Source organism: Oryx dammah, unplaced genomic scaffold (assembly GCF_014754425.2).
Source record: "Oryx dammah isolate SB20612 unplaced genomic scaffold, SCBI_Odam_1.1 HiC_scaffold_15, whole genome shotgun sequence".
Taxonomy (NCBI): Eukaryota; Metazoa; Chordata; class Mammalia; order Artiodactyla; family Bovidae; genus Oryx; species Oryx dammah.
Window position 1 is genome coordinate 44673462 of NW_024070199.1, and position 22930 is coordinate 44696391.

The following is a 22930-nucleotide window of genomic DNA, read 5'->3' on the forward strand; positions in this document are numbered from 1 at the left end:
GTGTGTGTGTGTGTGTCTGGGGAAGAAGCTTGTGTTAGTGTGTGTGTGTGTGTGTCTGTCTGGGGAAGAAGCTTGTGTTAGTGTGTGTGTGTGTGTGTGTGTGTGTCTGGGGAAGAAGCTTGTGTTCGTGTGTGTGCGTGTGCGTGTGCGTGTGCCTGTGCGTGTACATGTGCGTGTATGATGAGCTGCATGTGGGATCTTAATTCCCCAACTGGGGATCGAACTTCTGCCTCCTGAATTGGAAGCACAGTCTTCACTGCTGAATGGCCAGAGGAGTCCCTCTTATTTTATATTCTTGGGCAGAGGATGGCCCTTGGCAGTGAGGGTGCAGGGGTGCATTCTGGGTACAAATGGGGGTGCCTGGTGGGACAGTGACTCACAGGGCCCAGGAGAGAAGGCAAAGGTGAGTGCAGGCGCTGTGAAGAGGGCATGGGGGTCTGTAGGAGGAACAAGTTTGAGAGGAGGCAGGTTTGGAGTTTCCTGTGCATAGACTTCCTCTGTTCCTCCTGCACGTTTGGAAGTAAAAACTAGTAAAATACAAATACTGAAGTCTCAACATTGGGTGTTTCCCAGATCCTGGCAGGAAAATGTCTCTCTGAAGGAACTCCAGAACCGAGGCGTCTGTTTGCTGAAGCTGCAGGTATCCAGCCAGCGGACTGGGCTGTACGGACGGCTGCTCATTACCCTCGAGCCCAGGAGATGCGTGTCTGCAGCTGTTCTTCCCAGTAACAGCTTTACTTCCGGTCTGTATCTTGTTGACAAGGGTATGCGTTGAATATTGCAGTCTTCAGATGTGGGCTGTAAAGATCTAGTCACATAGGACCAGCTGGGGAATAAAGCTTTGCAGTGGAGAACTCTCGCTTAGAAATCCAGCAGTTACGAGGCTTTCTGGTAGTTTAGATCAGCACTTTCCAGACCGACAGACACCAGCTGAACACCTGAAATATGGCTGGTGATTCCTGCTCATGTAAAATGCACAAGAGATTTTGAAGATTTAGTACTGTTAAAAAAAAGAGTAATTTCTATGACTACCAATTATGTTTTGAAATGAAAATATTTTTCATATATTGGGTTAAGTAAACTACTATTAAAATTAGCTGTTTCTTTTTGGTTGTTTAATGTGGCTTCCCAAGTGACTTAGTGGTGAGGAACCAGCCTGCCAAAGCAGGAGACATGGGTTCGATCCCTAGGTCGGGAGGATTCCCTGGAGAAGAAAATGGCAACCCGTTCTAGTATTCTTGCCTGAGAAATCCCATGAACAGAGGAGCTTGGCAGGCTACAGTCCATGGGGTTGCAAAGAGTCGGACATGACTGAGCTCACACGCTCAACAGTACACAAATGTAGCTACTAGAAAATGTAAGGTTACACGTGACTCTCATTTCTTGTTTTTTTTTTTTCCCATAATATCACAGTGTGTGTATATATATATATATATATATATTTTCTTTTTAATTGGAGGGTAATTACTTTCTAATGTTGTGTTGCTTTCTGCCATACATCAGCATGAATCAGCCATAGGTATACATACGTCCCCTCCCTCTTGAACCTCCCGCCGCCTTCCCTCCCCATAGCCCTGGACCAGATGGTTTGTTGTGCTAGCTATGTAGTCCCAGACCTTCCTTGTACTAAGAATACTTTGGCTAAGCTTGTGGCAGCCGTGTTGGAAAGAAGGGGCAGTTTGAAGAAGCTTCTTAACCTCACACCTGGGACTCTCGTTTTCAATCAGACCTGGAAATGGAGACAGCAGCACCGCCAAGCACTGCACGTTCTCTGGAAAAGTCTCTCGGCCCTGATTTGGTGATGACAGGGTTTGTTGGTTTCATATTTTGACTTTCTGGCCTCTTGTCCCCCGCTTGTTGGAATCCTGGCTGCATTTGGAGACAGATAGGAGGAGAGGAAGCTGATGGTCGGAGTCACATCTTACACACTGTGTTGCTGAGGAGCTAGGAGTCAGTCATCTGTCCTCTAAAGACAGTCGAGCTTTCGGCCTTACCATCAGGATTAAGTGGGCAGGACCGAATGTCCCTGCTGGGCGTTTGTAAACTCTGCAAACCAAAGGGAAAATGTATTATGTTCAGTTAGGAAGTGCTGTGGAGGGCAGGACCTTCGAGGCTGATGAATAACTGATAAACAGAAAGTTGGAGGAAGGTGGTCCTTTAGGTGGAAAGGCACAGATCTGAAATCTGATGTGTTGCAACAGCTTCCGATCAGACATAGGTGGGGTTGGTTGTTGGGTTTCCATCTTCTGAAGAGCAGTTTTAAGGCTCTGTAGCTTAGAGATATGAACTCTGCAATGTGGGCCCCCACTCAGGGCAGCTGGTGGGGAAGGCACAGTATATATATATTAAACTCAGGGCACTCAGCCCCATGGAGACTCCCCTACCCCATGCACAGAACCAGACCTTGGGCCCAGGCAGGGGAACTGCTGCCACCTTCTCTTTGTCTTTAAAAGTACAGATGAAATCGTTTCCTAGAAGGAAAATAGGTCAGGACTAAAATCATGCCTGGTGCTGGTTGATGTGTGGCGTGGATTCTGACTCAGAATAAATGGGGTTGTGAGTATGTGGGGGGCTCGGCTGAATCTCCAAGTGGACTCTGGTTTGGTCAGAACTGTTGGTGTTCAGGGGACAGAAGCGCTGAGCCTGGCGGGCTTGGGCGGGAAGGGGCGCGTGGGCCGCGATCCCTGGAAGGTGGCCCTGGGCGCAGGGTCGCCTGGGCCTGGCTCCTCTCTGTGTCGGCTACGCCCTCTTCTGGGTTGGCTCCTTCTCAGGCCCCATGGGGTGGCAGCTCCAGGCTGTCCGTCTGCTCTGGTTTCTGGTGTATCGGGGAAGGGTGAGGGCCTCCTTCCAGCTTGCCCAGGCAAAAGTCTCAGGCTCTGATTGGCCCCAGGCTCACCCCTGAGGGCATGTGAAGCCCTGAGTCGCTTGAGTGTGGGTCGAGTGCCCCGTGCCCCTCAGACTTGCCTGGTGGAGGGTGAGTCACCAGAGCTGTGACAGGGGCGGGAAGCCCAGCTGAGTGGCAGCAGCCCCTTCCCTCCTTCAGCAGTGTTCGCTTTCCACCTGGAGTGCCCTCCCCCAGGTGAGCTCCTGTGGCCACCGGGTTCGGGGCCCGCCCTGCTTACCTGTCTCCCCGCAGAGCGGCCTGTCCCACACGCCCTGCAGTGACCCTGTGCTCACTCTGCCCTTCTCACTGAAGCCCTTGGCACCGACCCCGCCAGGTGCTTCTGTTTGCTCCCCTCCTCCCAAAGTGAGGGCAGGGACCGTGATTTATTCCTGATGCAGACCAGCACCCAGAACAGTGCCAGGCGCAGAGGAAGACTTTAAATATTTTACTGACTGCCATGTTTGTGTTAAGCAGTTCATTTCACGCAAGTGAATTTAATTACGTAATGTGAGTTAGAAGTTTTTTTTTTTTGCTGCTCCCGACTTCATTTCTAATGAAAGTAACAGTTACAGTAGTTGAAATGCGCTGGTGTTTGTTGAATGAAATAATTCTCGTTTAACTTTGTTCAGCATTTACGTAACTGGTCTTTGCTCCTGCAGGTGACATTGTGGGTCTGTATGACGAAAGCGGTCAGCTGGCCACTGGGATCCTGACCCGCATCACCCAGAAAGCAGTCACCGTGGCCTTTGATGAGTCCCACGATTCCCAGCTGAGTTTGGACCAAGAGCATTCCTACAGACTGTTGAAGCTTGCCAACGACGTGACATACAAGCGACTGAAAAAGTAAGTGTACGTAACTGGAAAAGTAAGTGTATGTACTGCTTATGCTGCTAAGTCGCTTCAGTCGTGTCCGACTCTGTGCGACCCCATAGACAGCAGCCCACCAGGCTCCCCTGCCCCTGGGATTCTCCAGGCAAGAATACTGGAGTGGGTTGCCATTGCCTTCTTTGGAAATCACACGTACCATTTTCCCTGAAAGTATCTCATTCCTGCTGGAGAAAACGGCAAGCACCTGGGGTCTGGGGTTGGTTGCATGCCCCTTGAGGGAGATGGTGGGCTTTCCTGCTGGCTCAGATGGTAAAGAATCTGCTGGCAATACAGGAGGCCTGGGTTTGATCCCTGAGTTGGGAAGATCCCCTGGAGGAGGAAATGGCAGCCCACTCCAGTATTCTTGCCTGGAGAATCCCATGGACAGAGGAGCCTGGGGGGCTCCAGTCCACAGGGTCATAATAAGTTGGACACGACTGAGCGACTAAGCATATACCACTGTGGGAGGTGGGTGGGCAGAGGCGGCAGTGTTGCGGGGGCCTCAGGCGCCGTGTCAATCCTAGTTGTCACTAAGCTCCTCGTTTTCTGTGTCCCTTGGCAGAGCTCTGATTTCCCTAAAGAAGTATCACTCTGGCCCTGCGTCCTCGCTCATAGAGGTCCTCTTTGGCACATCAGACCCCAGTCCTCCCAGCGAGATGCGTAAGAGCTTTTGATTTTCCTTTCCCGATTGAAGTCACTATGGGTGGTATCGTGACCGGTGTGACCGCAACCAGTGTGATCTTGGGCGATTTTAACAAGAGTTTGCGAATGCGCAGGGAGAAGTCTAACTTAGTGTCTTTATAAATTTCTTTGTGTGACTGTCTTGAACAAGTCAGTTACCTGCACACAGTGTCAAAAAAGTAGCTCATTCCATTGTTGTTGTTTTTAAATAATGCTGTTTCTAATGTATCTGAATATTTTATTTTGAAGTGGGAGGATATTTCTTCTGTGTCAGTGACCTGAGAGAACAGAGGATGTCCGATCATACTGGGTTGGCCAAAAGGTTCGTTTGGGTTTTTCCATAAGGTGTTACTCATTGACTGTGCTAAAGCCTTTGACTGTGTGGATCACAACAAGCTGTGTAATAAAAATCCCCACTCTTAAAGAGATGGGCATACCAGACTTCCTTACATGCCCCCTGAGAAACCTGTATGCAGGACAAGAGGCTACAGTTAGAACTGGACATGGAGCAACGGACTGGTTCAGGTTTGGAAAAGGAGTACGTCAAGGCTGTATATTGTCACCCTGCTTATTTAACTTATATGCAGAGCACATCATGCGAAATGCTGGACTAGGTGAATCACCAGCTAAAATCAAGATTGCTGGGAGAAATATCAAGAACCTCAGATGTGCAGATGACACCACTTTAATGGCAAAAAGTAAAGAGGAACTATAGCGCCTCTTGCTGAAGGTGAAAGAGGAGAGTGAAAAAGCTGGTTTAAAACTGAGCATTCAAAAAATGAAGATCATGTTATCCAATCCCATCACTTCATTGCAAACAGATGGGGAAACAATGGAAACAGTGACAGACTTTTTGGGGGGGTGGCGCTCCAAAATCACTGCAGATGGTGACTGCAGCCACAAAATTAAAAGACTCTTGCTCCTTGGACAAAAAGCTATATCAGACCTTGACAGTGTTTTATAAAGCAGAGACATCACTCTGCCAACAAAGGTCCATCTAGTCAAACCTATGGTTTTCCAGTAGTCATGTATGAATGTGAGAGTTGGATCACAAAGAAAACTGAGTGTCAAAGACTTGATGCTTTCAAACTGTGGTGCTGGAGAAGACCCTTGAGAGTCCCTTGGACTGAAAGGAGATCCAGCCAGTCAATCCTAAAGGAAATTAACTGTGAATATCCACTGGAAGGTCTGATGCTGAAGCTGAAGCTCCAGTACTTTGGCCACCTGAGGCAAAGATCCGACTCATTGGAAAAGACCGTGATGCTTGGAAAAATTGAGGGCAAGAGGAGAAGGGGGCAACACAGGATAGGATGGTTGGATGGCATCACCGACTCAAAGGACGTGAGTTTGAGGAAACTCAGGAGATGGTGGAGCGCAGAGGAGCCTGGTGTGCTGCAGTCCATGGGGTTGCAAGGAGTCGGACACAACTTAGCAACTGAACAACAGCAACAACATAAGGTGTTACGGAAAACAACATCCACGGTCTCTCCCGAGGTGTCCACTGCAGAGGTGACCACGCTGACTCCATGGGCCCAGGGTGCTGCCTGGACAGATTGGACTGAAACACGCTTGTGTGAGAGCCTCTGAGCCAGAGCTCCTGCATGTGTCATGCTCCCCTGGATGCCAGCTACAGCCAGGGCCCCTGGTGTTCCCTGAAACGGCAGAGACGGTGCTAGTTTCCATCACACCTATGGGATGTTACGGAAACATCTGAACAAACCTTTTGGCCAACCCAGTGCTATATGCCTGATAGCAGTTTTTTATGGTTTGAAGACTATCAGTCCTCAATACATCTGATTGTTTTTTCTGTGTCCTTCAAATTGAGGAGAGCTTATATCTGATTGTAAGTGTGACATGTGTTAGTCACAGAACATTTGGAAATAAACAAGGGGAGGGAAATCACTAAAACACCTGTCATGTAGAGTTAGCCTCATTGATGGGCGTGTGTATTCAGATAGCTGTTTTTCCACATCCATGTAGAACAGGGTGTCTCTTTCACTTACGCACACACCCCTACACACACCCACTGTTCTCACTCACGGTGATCTGTGCACTCTCATCTCCTGCAGTGTCTGGGAAAACCTCGTTTTGAGGGGTTTGTTACCTCATCAAGCAGCTGCCCTTCACTGGACGGTTCTCCAGACGTTGGACTTGGCAATTTATGCAACATCTCTGCAGGAGTTCTAACACAAGGGCCGTCCCACACCCTTCTCCCGTCACACTGGCGCTGACACCCTGGCGGTGTTGTCTGTAAGCTCAGGGCTGCTTCCTATGGGGTTGGCCAAAAAAGTTGTTCACGTTTTTCTGTAACATCTTACTAACTTTTTGGCCACCCCAATACTTTCTCAAACTCTGAGGGCACATTTAAATGAGATTTTGTTTCTGGGCTTCCCTGGTAGCTCAGTGGTGAAAAATCTGCCTGCCAGTGCAGGAGATCTGGGTTCGATCCCTGGGTTGGGAAGTCCCCTGGAGAAGGGAATGGCAACCCACTCCAGTATCCTTGCCTGGAGAATTCCATGGACAGAAGAGCGTGGAGGGCTACAGTCCGTGGGGTTGTAAAAGAGTGGGACACAACTTGGCAAGGAAACCGCAAGAGCCACACGTACACAATTACAACCTGTCAGTTTTCTCAAAGAAGATTTTGTTTCTGCCAGCCAGTTAGTGAGAGGCTGCTCTGAGCTGGGAAGGAGGTGAGCGCCGTCCTTGCTGTGTTTCCAGCTGCACATCGTGCCCTGGGTGTATCCGGCGTCCAGGGGAGCAAGGGCACGGCGTGGTGGCCAGGATGCACACAGGAGCTCTGGCTCACAGGTTCCCATGGTGCCTGCAAGTGTCTCAGTCTTGCCTGTCCGCATCAGCCCCCTGTGCCCACGCGGTCAGCCAGCACAGGCGTCTCCGCAGTGGGCAGCGTGGGCTGGAGGCTGCGGACTCGGGGCTGGACACAGCGACACCGGCTCTGAGCATAGAGCTTACAAAGCAGGTCGTCAGTCTCGCTTATGGAAAATTCAGATTGGAAATACCATCCTGGATCTGCTAGTGATTCTTTTCATTGTTTGCTTTTGTGGTTTTATGGCCACGTAAAAAGGAACACTAGGTGGGAGCAGATATGTTCCAAGAGACATTTACTTCCCAGCAATCTGTTTTTCTGGAGCGTGAGTTGGCTGACTTTGTCAGTAAAGGGACAGGTAGTGAACACTCTAGGCTGTATGGGCTGGGGCAGCGGTGGGTGGCTGGGGACGGTCCCCCAGAGAGCCTGCACACAGGACCTGTGGATTCCTGTCCAGGGGAAGACTTTTGAAAACCAAGCAGGTTGACTTTGTGTTGTCTGCTGACCCAGGGGAGGGCCAGCTCTCTCCCTGTCTCATGACATCCTGTATTTCCATCGGGGTGGGGTTGAGGGAATGGCATCGGGTCATGGGGAGCCGGAGCCTCACTGTTGCTTGTCCTGCAGCCCCGCTGACCTTCTGCAACCCCGCCCTGGACACCTCCCAGCAGGAAGCGGTCCTGTTTGCGCTGTCCCAGAAGGAACTCGCCATCATCCACGGGCCCCCGGGAACTGGCAAGACCACCACCGTGGTGGAGATCATCCTTCAAGCTGTGAAACGGGGCTCAAAGGTGGGCGTGGGCACCACGTCCCTGCAGACACCCGTCACTCAGGTCTGCCGTGCTTGCAGGCACTGAAGGGCCCAAGCCCAGGTTCCAGGACTTGGCTAGGAACGTTCCCACGTGTTTACTGACTGACCGCTAGGCTGCGCCCCTTTTGGTGTCTGACAGTACCAGGGGTGTGGTCTTGTCCTTGGGGCTGTGGGTCTGGACTGGGGAGGCCTGGGGCACTGTCCACTGGGTCACAGTCCAGGAGCCACCCGCTCAGCACCCGTGCCGTGTGCTCAGGCCCCTGCTGGGCATGCAGGTGACCTGGCCCGTCTATGCCCTTTAGGAGAAGGCCCTGCAGCCAGTCATGGGAGACAGACCTTTTTTGGTTAATTCAAGGGTCCTGTTAGTTGTGCAGATGGCAGGTTCCCGGTTCCTGAGATGTGGGATGTGATGGTGTGTGTTACCATTCACTTAGATTGTTAATGGTTGAGAGAGGCTCTTTTACCCTCAACACGAGTTATCGTGGATTCTGAGCATGTGAAGCGGTTGTTACCTTTCTGGGTCATAAATGTTGGATAAGGATAAGAACTGGAGCAGTAACAGTCAAGATCTGTAGGTCGACGTTCCTTGGGTCCTTCTTATGAACCAGGCACCCGTCTAAGCCTTTGCAGCGTTTGCTCCTTCAGTCCTCAGGGAGATGGGTGTCCCGGCCCTGACCATCCCAGGACGCTTCGAGGCCTTTCCTTCTGGTTGCCGGTCAGCCTTTCTGGTCTTCGGGAGCCCCGTAGGTTCTTTCGGCCTGAGGTCTGGAACCCAGATGTCGTGTCCATGTGCCGTAGCGCGTCCATCAGGCCGTCTGCACCAGTCCTCACAGCTGGACGTTTACTCCGTAACGTCACCAGCTGTACACGCTCCACCCTCCTCTCTTTAACTTTAGGACTTCCCACTTGTTCTAATGTAAACTCAGGTGATTGCATTTAGAAACCCCCAAGCCGAGCTTGAGCTGTGCCCCCCAGGTTCTGTGCTGTGCGCCCTCTAACGTTGCTGTGGACAACTTGGTGGAGCGGCTGGCCCAGTGGAAGCAGAGGATTCTCCGCCTCGGCCACCCAGCCCGCCTCCTGGACTCCATCCAGCAGCACTCGCTGGACGCGGTCTTGGCACGCAGCGACGGCGCCCGGATCGTGGCTGACATCAGGAGGGACATCGACCAGGCCTGGGTGAGTAGCTGTCTGCCGTGTCTGCCCCTCATGTGGCTCTCTGGTCTGCAGTCTTCGCCAGGAGCAAGTGGCATCCTCCGGCGTTTCTCTGGCCTTGGCCGAGTCACAGACTGGGCTGAAACATTGGGTCTGCCTGTGTCTGCTGGAGACCTGTGCTCAGCACTGAATGGGGACTCACTGTCTTCAGGGCGGTTTCATGAAGAGGCGAGCAGTTGTCTTGCAGGAAACATTGCTCTTAAGGGCTCCCTGTGTCTGGCATGTTGGCTGGATAATGATGGCAAGGAAAAAAAAAGCAGCCCCAAAGTAAAAACTCAGAAAATACGCGTCCTCCCTAATTTTTTAGTCCCTTAATATAAAACACGATGTAGGGGCTTCCCTGCTGGTGCAGTGGTGAAGAATCCACCTGCCAGTGCAGGGGACGCAGGCTCGACCCCTGATCTGGGAAGACCCCACTTGCTGCGGAGCATCAGGCCGTGTGCAGCACAGCTATTGACCCCATGTTCTCGAGCCCGGAGCTGAGCCCTTGAGCTCCCCAGCGAGAGAAGCCACTGTAGTGAAAAGCCCACGCACAGCAGCGGAGACCCAGCTCAGCCAGAAAGAGAAACAAAAAGTGGACTGTAATCCTCGTGAGAAGGAACTCGGTAGCTGATAGGTCAGTGGGAAGTGCAGTTTCTGGAACCTTCAAGCTCTTTGGTTCTCTAGTTTACACATCCCCCCACACCCCGGTTCCCTCGATTGCACGTCTGCCCTTTGCTCACTGCCAGCCCACCTCCTTGTGTCCGGGCCTCACAGGGCTGCTGTGGAGACTCGGCCTTCCCCGAGGCCCACAGGGGAATGGGAACTCCAGGGGCAGACAGGGCACTCGCAGGGTCACTCCAGGTTGAAGACGCTGGAGGCCTGCACTGATGTGGTTCATGCCACTGCACATGTGCGTGGCTTCATTTTCTTGTTCCTGATTATTTTTTAATTTTTTGGCTGAGCTGCAGGGCCTGTGGGATCTTAGTTCCCCAACCAGGGATCAAACCCATGCCCCCTGCACTGGGAGTGAGCACAGTCTTATCCACTGGACGGCCACAGAAGCCCCCTTGTTCCTTTCTAAATCTGTGCTTTTAGGGTTCTCTTCTCTGTAAGGCAGGCGTCCGCTTGTCACTCCTCCCGAAATACCTTTCTAAGTAGAAACCACAGATGAGGAAGGGGTTATGTGTCTTTTGCGTGTGGAAGTAACTCAAGGTCTAGGTGAACATTTAGGGGCTGAAGCAAATGTTTTCCTCTCCTGACGAGTGTGGAAAACTGAGAGGAACTCCGCTTCCCTCTGTGTAGACCACCGGACCCAGTCCTGCAGTAGCAGGCGCCGTTTCTTCCCCGGGAGCACTGCTTATGACTTCGGGGCAGGGCCGGCTCCCCCGGGCTGAGTTTACTGCTCTCTGGGGCCCCACGCTCTCCCCCCAGCCTCTCCCTGCACAGCTGCCAGTGGCTTTGAGGGCCCAGCCAGGGCGTCACCCACGGGGATCTGTTGCTCTTTCAAGAAGGACTTTGAAAATATATATGTGTATACATGTATAATGTATTTACTTATTTGGCTGCACTGGGTCTTAGTTGAGGTACAGGATCTTTAGCTGTGACATGTGGACCCTAGTTCCCCCACCAGGGATTGAAGCCAGGCCTGCTGTGCTGGGCACGCAGAGTCCTAGCCCCTGGACCACTAGGCAAGTCCCAAGACTTTTGACTTTTTATCACCTTTAAAGGACCTTAGGGAGGCGGCCCAATTGATGATAAATAAAAGTGCTTTGTGAATTAAAAAGAGCTAAAAACAAAGTCGAGTCAGAATTATTGTCTTTCCTTTTCTTTGTAGACGAAAAACAGAAAGACCCAGGATAAGAGAGAGAAGAGTAATTTTCGAGATGAAATCAAGCTGCTGAGGAAGGAGCTGAAGGACAGGGAGGAGGCAGCCATGCTGGAGAGCCTGGCGGCGGCCAGTGTAATCCTCGCCACAAACACAGGTCAGGGGCCCGGCCTCCCGCGGAGGTGGGGAGTGTGCCCGCTTGCCTGCTTTCTGGGAGCGTTTCATAGAGGTGTCTTTAAAACCTGGTAGAATGCACCAGTGGAGCCCCTCTGGGTCTGGAGTTTTTTCCTCAGGAGTCTTTTTTTTTTTTTTTTTTTAATTTTAATTTTTACTTTATTTTGCTTTACAATACTGTATTGGTTTTGCCATACATTGACATGAATCAGCCACGGGTGTACATGAGTTCTCAATCCTGAACCCCACTCCCACCTCCCACCCCATATCATCTTTCTGGATCATCCCCATGCACCAGCCCCAAGCATCCTGTATCCTGTATTGAACATAGATTGGTGATTTGTTTCTTACATGATAGTATACATCTTTCAATGCCATTCTCCCAAATCATCCCACCCTCCCCCTCTCCCTCAGAGTCCAAAAGTCCGTTCTAAACATCTGTGTCTCTTTTGCTGTCTCGCATACAGAGTTATCATCACCATTTTTCTAAGTTCCATATATATGTGTTAGTATACTGTATTGGTGTTTTTCTTTCTGGCTTACTTCACTCTGTATAATAGGCTCCAGTTTCATCCACCTCATTAGAACTGATTCAAATGTATTCTTTTTAATGGCTGAGTAATACTCCATTGTGTATATGTACCACAGCTTTCTTATCCATTCATCTGCTGATGGACATCTAGGTGGCTTCCATGTCCTGGCTATTATAAACAGTGCTGCAGTGAACATTGGGGTACACGTGTCTCTTTCAGTTCTGGTTTCCTCGGTGTGTAAGCACAGCAGTGGGATTGCTGGGTCATAAAGCAGTTCTATTTGCAATTTTTTAAGGAATCTCCACACTGTTCTCCATAGTGGCTGTACTAGTTTACATTCCCACTAATAGTGTAAGAGGGTTCCCTTTTCTCCACACCGTCTCTAGCATTTATTGCTTGTAGCCTCAGGAGTCTTTTAATTGCAAATTCAGTTTCCTTAATTGTCGTAGAATATTCAGGGTGTCTCTTCTCAAGAGAGCTTGTGTCTTTCAAGGAATTTGTTTAATCTAAGTCTTTCAATTCCCAGGCATAAAACTGTTCATAATAACCCCTTATCATAAAAAAACAAACCCTCTGTAGCATCTGTGACAGTGTTACCTCTCCCCTTCTGAGATTGGTAACTTGCATCCTGTTGTTTTTCCTCTGATCTTCTGGCAAGAGGGGTATTGATTTTATCGATCCCCTCAAAGCGCCAGCTTTTGGTGTCGGCAGCCTCTGTTGTTTCCCTGCTCTCTGTTGCGCCGATCTCAGCGTTGGTGCACGTGATCTCCCTCTGTCCGCTTGCCTGGGTTTGATTTGCTCTTCAGTTTCTCTCTTCTTCAGGTGGAGGTGGAGGGCTTAGGTTCGTACTGATTCGAGACCGTCATCTTCTGTGCTAGAGGCACTCAGTGCTGTACGTGTTTCCCCGGGCACTGTTTCCACGGCATCCCGTAACTTCTAACGTGCGTGTTTGCATTTTCATTCATTGTGAAATAAACCGTCTCGTTTCCCTTTTCTTTTTTGACCCACAGTTATTTAGAATTGTGTCATTCTCTTTCCGTATATTTGGGGGTTTTCCAGATATCTTCCTGTGGTTGATTTCTCATTTAATTCCATGTGGGCAGAGGATACGCTGTGTACGACTTGGATCATTTCATCGAGATTTGTTTCATGGTCCAGAATGTGGTCTTTGTGAGTGTTCCGTGCACACTTCCCTGGTTCTGTTGAAGTTTCCTGTCATGGTTGATACTGTGGTTCAAGTCAGTATCCTTACTGATTTCCTGTCTTCTCATCCTGTCACTTACCGAGAGAGGGGTGTTGAAATCAACTGTAATTGTACATCTGTTTCTTCTTGGAGTTCTGTCAGTGTTTGCCCCATGTCCTTCGTAGCTCTCTTGTTAGGGGCTTGAATGTTATGTTCTCTTTATTAATTAACCAATTTATCATCCTGAAACGACCATCATTATCCCTAGTATGTTCTCTTTTTTGAAATATTACTATTTAGTTGTTCAGTTGTGTCCGACTCTTTGCGACCCGCCAGTCCCACAAGGACTACAGCCCCCCAGAGGACTGTCCATGGGATTCTCCAGGCACATATACTGGAGTGGGATGCCATGCCCTCCTCCAGGGGATCTTCCCGACCTAGGGATTGAACTCCTGTCTCTTGTGTCTTCTGCACTGTAGCGGATCCTTTACCCCTGAGCCCCTTGGGAAGCCTTCTGAAGTCTGCTTTGGTATAAAAACAGCCACTCCAGCTGGAGACCACGTTTGGCGGCTTTAGGCCTTTCTGATGTGGCCACTCGATTCTTAGAAGCCAGCGAATAAGAGAGTGTTGTTACAGCAAGATGGGTTACAGTCTTCGGTAACATCACCACGACATGAATCCCCCCCATCACCTTGGCCGAATTCTGTTGGCTCGAAGCAAGGCCCAGGTCTGACCCACACTTCAGGGGAAGGGGCTACATGGGGTGTGACTGCTAGGAGGCCAGGATCAGGATTGGGTGGGTGGCCCTGAGGGTCTGTCTGCTGCAGCCTCTCAGAGGGGCTGCTCTCAGGAACAGAGCCCAGCTTCTGATTTACTCTGTAACCCTTGCTTTGTCCGGTTGTCTTTAGATCTGACAGGACGAAGACAGGATTGCACTAATACTGTCACGCTGTCTATCACACTTCCCGTGTCGTCGCCTTTTCTGGCGCCTTTTGCTTCTTCTGGAAATTTGCGTTCCTCTCTGGCGTCCTTCATGTCACCCTGAAGGGCTCTCTTTAGTCTTTCTCGAAGGACAGGTCTCAGCTTTTCTTTACCTGGGTGTACCTTTTCTCTCCTCTGTTTTCGAGGGACTGTTCTGTTGGAGGCAGAGTTCTCGGTTGACAGTCCGAGCTGTACGAGCGTGCCGCCCCTGCCTTCTGCCTCCACGAGCGTCAGTCTCTCTGAGGATCTGCTGCACGTGATGGAGTGCCGCTTTCTTTGTCTTCGGCAGCGTGACTGTGACGAGTCTCCCCATGGCTCCCTCTGGGTTAGCCACATGGAGTTTGTTGAGTCCCCTAGGTCTGGGCACTGTTGTTTTCATCAGATTGTGAAGCTTCCACATTCCATTATTGTTCCAGTGCTCTTCTGGCCCCTTTCTCTCTCCGTTCCTTCTCGGGCTGCTGGGATGTGCTCGTTGGTGCCCTTGACGGTGTCCTGTGGGTCTCCGAGGTGCTGGGCATTGCCCTTCATTATTTTTTTTGTTCTCTTTCTCCGACTGAATAATTCAGCTGGCTTGAGTTCACGTTTGCTGGTTCCTCTGCCTGTTCAAATCTGCTGTTTAGCTCTTCCGGTGAATTTCAGCTATTGTACTTTTCAACTGCAGAGTGTATTTTTTTTTAATGGCTTAAATCATTTCTTTCTTTCTTTTTATTTTATACCGGAGTACAACTGATTTATAACGTTGTGAGTTTGGGGCTTTTTTTTAAAGGTCATTTCTGTCCCTTTATTGATAATCTTGGTGGGACATCATTCTCAGACAGCCTTTTATTTCATTAGACGAGGCTTCCTTCTCTTCGTACACATTTAAAGTAGCTGATGTTACAGTGTGTGTCTGGTAAGTCTGCCACCTGGGCCTTCTCAGGAGTGGTTTCTGTTGATCGCTTTTCATCCATGAGTGGGCCGTACTTCATTGCCTGTGTGTTACCTTTTTGCTGGAGACTGGCCGTTGTACACAGAGCTGTGGGTGCTGGAGGTCAGGTCGCCTCCCCTCCCCCGGTTTGTTTCTTCTCCTTGTGGTCATTGTCTGTCCAGCGATTTTCCTGAGCGGCTCCTTGTCCTGGGCGCTGCTGCAGCCCTGCTCCCTTCGCTCACGGGCAGGTGATGGTTGGACGGAGGGCCCCCAAGTCCTGGGACCACCGAACCTCTCTGTGTCCAGGAAGGAGGAACTGACTGTGGTGGTTTTGTGTCCTTGGGTACACGGTGATTTTCGCCCAGCAGTTAATTGTTCTGTGTGTCCAGGAAAGCACCTAAAAAGAGAATTAACTAAGCTCTAAATTCAGAAAATGATACAGAAATAGTATTTACAATTAAGGCAGCCTTCTTTGGGGTCGCAGCCCCAGAAGGGAGATTGACTTTGGTGAACGGAGTGTTGGGGTGGCCCATGGCTGGGGCTCACCACTTCACCCCTAAACACAGGGGCTGGAACCACAAGCCCTGGAACGTCCTGCTGACCCTTATTCCAAGAGGCAAATGTACCACACAAGCCTTAATGTGTAGCCAGACTATGAACCAGTGGCTCATTGGGTCTCTTCTGGGGTGCGTGCAGCTGTTAGCACCTCTGTGAAGGCTCACAGCTCCGGTTCCCACCAGGCGCCTCTGCGGACGGCCCGCTGAAGCTGCTGCCCGACGGCCACTTTGATGTGGTGGTCATCGATGAGTGTGCCCAGGCCCTGGAAGCCAGCTGCTGGATCCCCCTGCTGAAGGCCCGGAAGTGCATCCTGGCCGGAGACCACAAGCAGCTGCCCCCCACCATCGTCTCCCACAAGTGAGACCCCTCTGTCCCTCACCTGCCACCCCCTTGTGCATCCCTCCAAGTCCAGCTCGGAAGCCCAGGCTCACCCAGAGGCCCTGGACCAGTGGGGAGGCCCGGCCCATGGACTGAGTTAAGATTGTGGGGGGCAGGTGGCTCCCTCAGCATCTGAGTCCCCACTTAGGGGAGGGAAAACCCCGGGGTCATTTTGATTGAAGGTGCAGTTTCAGTTACACCCACACAGAGGAAGTAGGGTCTCACGATGTGTGACTTACAGACCCCAGACATGGCGGAGGCAGGGTGCGGTGAGCAGGGGCGGGCGGCTGGCTGGCCGGGGTCAGCAGCGGGCAGGGCTGGAGGGCAGTTGGCAGACCTGTCACCTATAAGAGAGACAGTTTCGTGCGCCTCCCTGAGGGCACGCGGTCCACACAGAGGGCTGCTCCACAGGGACCCTCAGGCCTCCTCAGGAACCAGCCACTGAGCCGAGGCCCCCGAGCCCTCCTCCTGGACAGCATCCATGCCCACCTGTCACCCACGTGACACCTGTCACCTGTCACCCCAGGTTCAGGTGGTGGGGGCAGAGGTCACTAGCCTTTCCCCGGCTTTGGTCTCTATGGGGATTGTGGAAGGGGCCCCGGGTGAAGCAGAGCGGGAGCTGACGGTGGGAACTCTGAGCTCAGGGCCTTCTCTGGACGTGCGGATGCTGGTGTGAGCCAGTGGTCACGCTGTGACACCCCCGGGGCCGCGGCTCTGAAAACAGAGCTGTTGCTCACCGCCGGGTGTGCCGTCCGCCGGGTATGCCGTCCGCCGGGTATGCCGTCCGCCGGGTGTGCCCATGCTGGCTCCTTCAGACGACAGCTAGGTCAGACCCTGAGCTCCTTGAGGGTGGGTCACCTGGCGTGTGCTCCGATCCCACCTGTTGAGTGGATGTCCCCAACGTGGCAGGTGAAAGTGTGAGACTTGGGTGTGCGAGCAAGGCTGTCGGTGGAGCCGGCAAGAGGGGAGCGGGGACCCCAGAGCTGAGGGGTGTGCAGGTCAGGGTCCCACAGGGAGAGGGTGTCCAGCCGCCAGAGGCTTCAGAGGGAGGATCTGGAGGGGACTTTGGGCTGGATAAAGAGGGGATGGGAGTGTGCTTTGGAGGACTGTCCTGTGGGAGCCAGATGTCCAGGTAGGGGTGGGCATGGATGCTGTCCAGGAGGAGGGCTCGGGGGCCTCGGCTCAGTGGCTGGTTCCTGAGGAGGCCTGAGGGGCCCTGTGGAGCAGCCCTCTGTGTGAACTGCGTGCCCTCAGGGAGGCGCACGAAACCGTCTCTCTGGGGGAATTCGGGTGATTTGGGGGGACGTGTGGGGTGGGTCGAGCTGGGTGTTTCTGGGTTTGCGGTTGGGACTGGGTCCCTTCACCCCTCACGCCCATGGCCCTGCTGTTGGTAGGCGCCTGTACTGAACAGTGGTAACCCAGGGAGGTTAGGAGGGAGCGCGGGGCCTGCAGCAGGCCCGGGCACCGTCCCTTGGTGGGCCGAGGTCAGCTCTGCACCATGCGGCCTGGCTGGGTCTGGCTCCGTGGCTCGCTGGTGGACGTGGGCACTTCTAGGGGGCTGTTCCCTTAGTTCTGGAAGGGAAGTGGGCTGAGGTCTGAGGGCTGCTTCCCGCCCAGCCCCAGGTGCAGGCTGCACTCGGGACTCGGGCCCCCTCGCTGCTCTCCCCGGGCAGGGCCGCGCTGGCGGGGCTGTCGCTCAGCCTGATGGAGCGCCTGGCGGAGCAGCGCGGAGCCGGGGCGGTGCGGATGCTGACGGTGCAGTATCGCATGCATCAGGCCATCGCGCGCTGGGCCTCGGAGGCCCTGTACCACGGGCAGCTCACCGCCCACCCTTCCGTGGCTGGGCACCTCCTGAGGTGAGTGACTCCGCTGTACCCCGCCCCGTGTCCCCTGAGCCACGTTCCGTAAAGGTGTGTGTGTGGAGGTCGCCTCTGAGACCGGATTTCTGGCCAGAGCGTGGGTCAGGCTCCTCCGGATGAGGTCCTCCAGTCACGATGACTGTGCTCGCCTCCCGCTGCTGTCTGGTGTGGGGTCAGGGCTGGGGAGGGCGCGGGAAGGGCAGCAGGGCCCTGCCTGTTGCCGGGGCCTCCCGTGTTTAGTGTCGGCCTGTGTGCAGGGACCTTCCGGGTGTGGCGGCCACCGAGGAGACGGGCGTGCCCCTGCTGCTGGTGGACACGGCCGGCTGCGGGCTGCTGGAGCTGGAGGAGGATGACGAGCAGTCCAAAGGGAACCCCGGTGAGCAGACTGGCCCGGGCCCCTCTCAGCGGCCTGTGTCAGAGAAGAGCCGCATGAGGGCAGGGGCGCGGGTCCTGAGCCAGGCGCCCTGGGCAGTGGGGCACCGTGGGCATGCTTGACGGGTGGGCAGCCCCAGTTCAAGGCAGAGGGGGCCCAGGCAGCGAGGGTCCCCCCTCGGGGCAGCCAGGTGGACGGGGCGCACACCTGCTCCTCACTGAGAAAGGAGGCCCGTCCGCGGGGGCCCTGGGCCTTGTGTGTGGGATCCGGCGTCCCCTCCCAGGAGGCCACCACCGGCCGAGCGTGAGAGCCGCCTGTCGTCACAGCTGGAAAAGTGCTTAGGAAACCAGCGCCGGTGACGGGTGTCCGTGGAGAGCGCCCCTCATGCTGAGGGGCCGTCTGTTCCCCCCTCAGGTGAAGTGCGCCTCGTCGGCCTGCATGTCCAGGCACTGGTGGACGCGGGTGTCCGGGCCGCCGACATCGCCGTCATCACGCCGTATAATCTGCAGGTGCATGTCAGGGTGACTCCCCACCAGAGGGGCTGGCGGAGCAGGGTGGTTGACGGGCTCTGGTGGCCGAAAGCTGCAGGCCGAAAGCTGACCTCATCACAACTGCATCCAGGGCTCAGATGGACTCAGCAAGAGCTCTGTCCGTCCATCCATCCGTCCCCTGGCAGTGCCTTCCCCATCCCATCCCGGTCTCTCCTGGCTCTCCGTGCCAGCTGATTGTCGGGCCTGCCCTCGGGGCCAGGCAGCCTCAGGCTGGTGTCCGTTCACGCACTCCCGGGGTGGCCTGTCTCACGGTGTCCCCACGGGAGCCTTGGCTTGGAGTCTCCAGTCTGGCTCAGGTTGGCCCACACCCGAGCTGGTGGCTGTGACCAGTCGCCAGGTTCTTGCTTCCTCTCGAGTCAGCTCTCCGGCTTGTGGAACACCACAGGGCTGGGCGTCTCCGGAGGCTGCCTGGGGAGGGTTGGGGGCGCCGCTTGGTGAAGGGTGTGGTGGTGGGCAGCAGACGCCCTAGACGTCTCCTCCCTTCTCTTGGTCTTTTTCCCATCTCCCCTCTCAGGGCCTGTGTGCTCACTAAGCAAGGCCCGTCTCCTTTGGTAGGAACAACTCACCTGCTTCCCAGGTCGTGAGGTCTGGGGATGAGATGCCATCCCGGTTTAGAGGACACGCCTGGGGGTGTCTGAGCCCATGCCGTGGTGGCATGAACGTCCGTGCTGGGGTGTGGGTCACCCCGCCACGTCATGCCATCCTGGTTTAGAGAACACACGTGGGGGTGTCTGAGCCCACGCCATGGTGCCGTGAGCGTTCGTGCTGGGGTGTGGGTCACCCCGCCACGTCTGTGTGCTGCTTTGTCATTCACGCGCACGCCCGTGGGAAGGGAGGTGCTTGGAGGCCGTCACCCCAAGGCTGTTGCGGGCCCCCTGGGCTGAGCGGCTGTGTGGGGCCAGGCCTCCGCCGGGTTAAAGGGCAGCATGTGGGGTCCCCCGACATGAGCTGTGGTGCGAGGCCTGGCTTGGTGTTGCAGGTGGACCTGCTCAGACAGAGCCTCGCGCACAGGCACCCAGAGCTTGAGATAAGGTCCGTCGACGGCTTCCAGGGTCGGGAGAAGGAAGCTGTGATCCTGTCCTTCGTCAGGTCCAACAGGAAAGGTGCGGGGCTGGGGCTTTCGCGTAGTCCAGTGGTTAGGACTCGGCGTTTCTGCTGCCCAGGGCCTGGGTTTGATCCCTGGTTGGGGAACTAGGATCTCGCGAGCCTCTCAAAGTGGTTGTGGAGGTGGTTTCCCAGAGCCCAGAGCCCATCTCCTGGCCCCAAGGCCAGTATAGCTCAGGGCCTGGTTTCTGCAGCCAGGGCTTGTGGATATTCCACTGGGTAAGAAACTTTTTCCCAGAAACAGTTGTCAGTGAGTAGGCTCTGTCAGGAAAACAGCTAAGGAGGGGTTAAGAGAGGCCAGGAGGCGCGCTGGAAGGTCCCTCGTGTGCTGGCCATGGCTCCGGGCTGTGTCCTGGGTCTGAGCTCCGGCAGAGGACTCTGTACTGACTTGGAGACTAGTGGCAGGCATCACTGCCAGAGCTCCAGGCAGGACTAGAGAACCATTCTAGACAGCAGCCGGGGGGAGCCTGTGGACGGGACCCCACGGCTGTGGGGCGGACGGAGCCCAGGCAGTCCTCTGGGGGAGGGCGGCGGACGGGGGAGCCTGCCTTCCTGTCCCTTAGTCTCTGCCCTCCGTGCACCTGGGCTGGTGTTCAGGTGAGGTGGGCTTCCTCGCCGAGGACCGGCGCATCAACGTGGCAGTTACCCGCGCAAGGCGCCACGTGGCCGTGGTCTGTGACTCCCGCACGGTCAGCAACCACGCCTTCCTGAAGACCCTGGTGGACTACCTCACGGAGCACGGCGAGGTGCGCACGGCCTTTGAGTATCTCGACGACATCGTCCCCGAGAACTACTCCCACGAGGGTGCCCAGGCAGGGGGGAAGCCCCGGGGCTCTGCTGCAACAGCCAGGAGGGCCCCCGGGGGGACCAGGCCAGGCCAAAAGAAGCCGAGCAGGGTGCCCTTGGGCTCCTCCGAGCCGCAGCCTCAGCCCAGCCTTGATGGAGGCGGCAGCCGGGAGGGCGCCGGGAGCAGAGACGGTGCAGACGGCTTCAGGGCCACGATTGTGGAGTTCGTGGCGAGTGAGAAGATGCAACTGGAGTTCCCTGCCTCCCTGAACCCACACGACAGGCTGCGGGTCCACCAGATCGCTGAGGAGTTTGGGCTGAGGCATGACAGCACCGGGAAGGGGAGGGAACGCTTCATCACGGTGAGCAAGAGGGCCCTGCCCACCCCTGCGGCGCCGGGTGGCAGAGCCCCTCTGTGTCCCGAGACCCCCAGCTCCGAGCAGCCGGAGCCCCCCGAGCAGCCAGAGCCCCCTGAGCAGCCAGAGCCCCCTGTCAGGGAGCCGAGCGGCCAGGACCAGCCGGACCTGAAGGCGCTGCACCTGGAGAGACTGCAGAGGGCGGGGGCCCAGCAGGAGCAGCGGGCCAAGGAGGGGCCCTGCGCCCCAGGCCCCGCGCCCCGGAAGTTACCAGAAAAGAAGAAGAAGAGAGATGCGAGAGGTAAGTTGGTCAGCTCGTGGGAGCACAGGCGTAACGTCCCCTCCACTGGGAGTGTGAGGCCCACCTGCCACCATGAAGAAGCAGGGCGCCTACCGTGGGGCCCCTGCCTGGGTCCTTTATCTTGAACCCCAAGCCCCCGCAGACCACGCCTGCCTCAGCGGCCTCTGTTCCCCAGGCCTCGTGTGGGGTCCGGCTGGGCCACCGGAGCTCCTCCTGCAAGGAGAGGGCCGGAGGAGCAGCCGCGGCGGGCAGGGCCCGGGGGCACAGAGAGTCAGGGCGGCCTGCACGGCCGTGGCTCCTTCCACGGGCTTGGGGGTCCCGGGCAGGGCCGAGCGCGCTGCTGTCAGGCCTGTGCCGCCTCCGCGGGCCCCCGGGGGCTGCTCGCTCCACCCACCACCGGCCCCCATGCTGTGTCACGCTGAGGCTGAGAGTCCAGGGCACGGCCTGGCTCTTCTGGGTGACCCTTGTCACAGCCGCGTTCCTCGAGGCAAGGCCATGGGGTTGGTCCTCGCCCCCGAGCCCTGGGGAGCACAGCCCAGAGCTGTCTTCCCGCCTCGGGCCTGTCTGTGCTCGCTCCATGTCGTGAGCTGAGCCAGGGGACAGGTAACGCCATCCCCCCCACGGGAGCGGACACCCTACTTCTGCCTCCACCAGGCTCAGAACACGTGACTGCCCGGGCGTGGCCAGAGGATGGTCCTTTGAGGGGGTGTGGGTGGCGGCCACGTGAGAACAGTGTCCCTGGGAGTCAGCGCCTACGCCAGGGGAGCTGGCGCCGCCGGAGTTAAAGACGCCATTTAGGGGTTATAGTCGTGTCTCCTTCCCCCTCCTGAGCGTTTCCCTACAGCTTTAAAGGATTTCCACACAATTGTCTGGTTATAGATGTTATGTTTCCTTACACTGGGCTGTGAAGGAATACACTGTGTTTCCCTGGATGGCAGGGTTAGTCTGGGGATTTGAGTTTACAGTCAGCAACGTAAAGGACATGCTCATATTTAAATGCTCTTCTGGATTTGTGCGGGTGAGCTTTGAGGAGCGCCTGCCCTGCCTGCCGGCCCCCTCCGGATGCTCCCGGCTGCACTGTCTGGTGAGGGTCACTGGGCTTGTGAGGGACCCGCTCCATCAGCGTCTGCTCAGGCGCGGTGGCCCTGAGGGCAGGGGTCGGGCTGGCTGCGTGACAGGCAGACGGCCCCGCGGGGAGTTGGCGTCCGACTTCCTTGTCCTCGCCTGTTGGGGTGACTGACGCCTATCTCCCCCCAGGACCCGCAGTCATAGAGTTGCCTGCCGAGGAGGACTTTGACGCCCTGGTCTCGGCCGCCATCAAGGCAGACAACACCTGCAGCTTCGCCAAGTGCGCGGCCAGCGTCGTGACCCTGGGCCAGCTCTGCCTGCACTGCGGCCGCCGCTACTGCCTCGGCCACCACCTGCCGGAGGTCCGCGGCCCTGGGGGACCTGGGCTGGTGGGCTCCGGGCAAACCATGGGCCTGTGTGTGTGTGAGAGAGAGAGACGCACATACAGGCTCTGGGCTTGTGTGCGCACCCCCACACAACCCGTGGGCCCGCGCATCTGTGTGTATCGTGCGTGTATAGACTGTGGGCCTGTGCGTGTGTGTGTGTGTTGTGTGCGTGTATAGACTGTGGGCCTGTGCGTGTGTGTGTGTGTGTGTGTTGTGTGCGTGTATAGACTGTGGGCCTGTGTGTGTGTGTGTGTCGTGCGTGTAGACTGTGGGCCTGTGTGTGTGTGTGTTGTGTGCGTGTATAGACTGTGGGCCTGTGCGTGTGTGTGTGTCATGCGTGTATAGACTG

General features: G+C 55.3%; 1 protein-coding gene across 1 annotated transcript in view; it reads left to right on the top strand.

Annotated features, from left to right (window-relative positions):
- Positions 1-22758, top strand: part of IGHMBP2 (immunoglobulin mu DNA binding protein 2) — a 24519-nt gene extending 1761 nt beyond the window's left edge. Inside the window, exons 2-14 of the mRNA XM_040255213.1 lie at positions 574-743; positions 3544-3727; positions 4314-4411; positions 7881-8044; positions 9040-9240; positions 11093-11240; positions 15602-15776; positions 17471-17653; positions 17914-18032; positions 18444-18538; positions 19560-19683; positions 20282-21127; positions 22385-22758. Of these exons, the coding sequence (XP_040111147.1) occupies positions 574-743; positions 3544-3727; positions 4314-4411; positions 7881-8044; positions 9040-9240; positions 11093-11240; positions 15602-15776; positions 17471-17653; positions 17914-18032; positions 18444-18538; positions 19560-19683; positions 20282-21127; positions 22385-22758 (2881 nt within the window). The remainder of the gene's footprint in view (positions 1-573; positions 744-3543; positions 3728-4313; positions 4412-7880; positions 8045-9039; positions 9241-11092; positions 11241-15601; positions 15777-17470; positions 17654-17913; positions 18033-18443; positions 18539-19559; positions 19684-20281; positions 21128-22384) is intronic.
- The last annotated feature ends 172 nt before the right edge of the window (positions 22759-22930 follow it).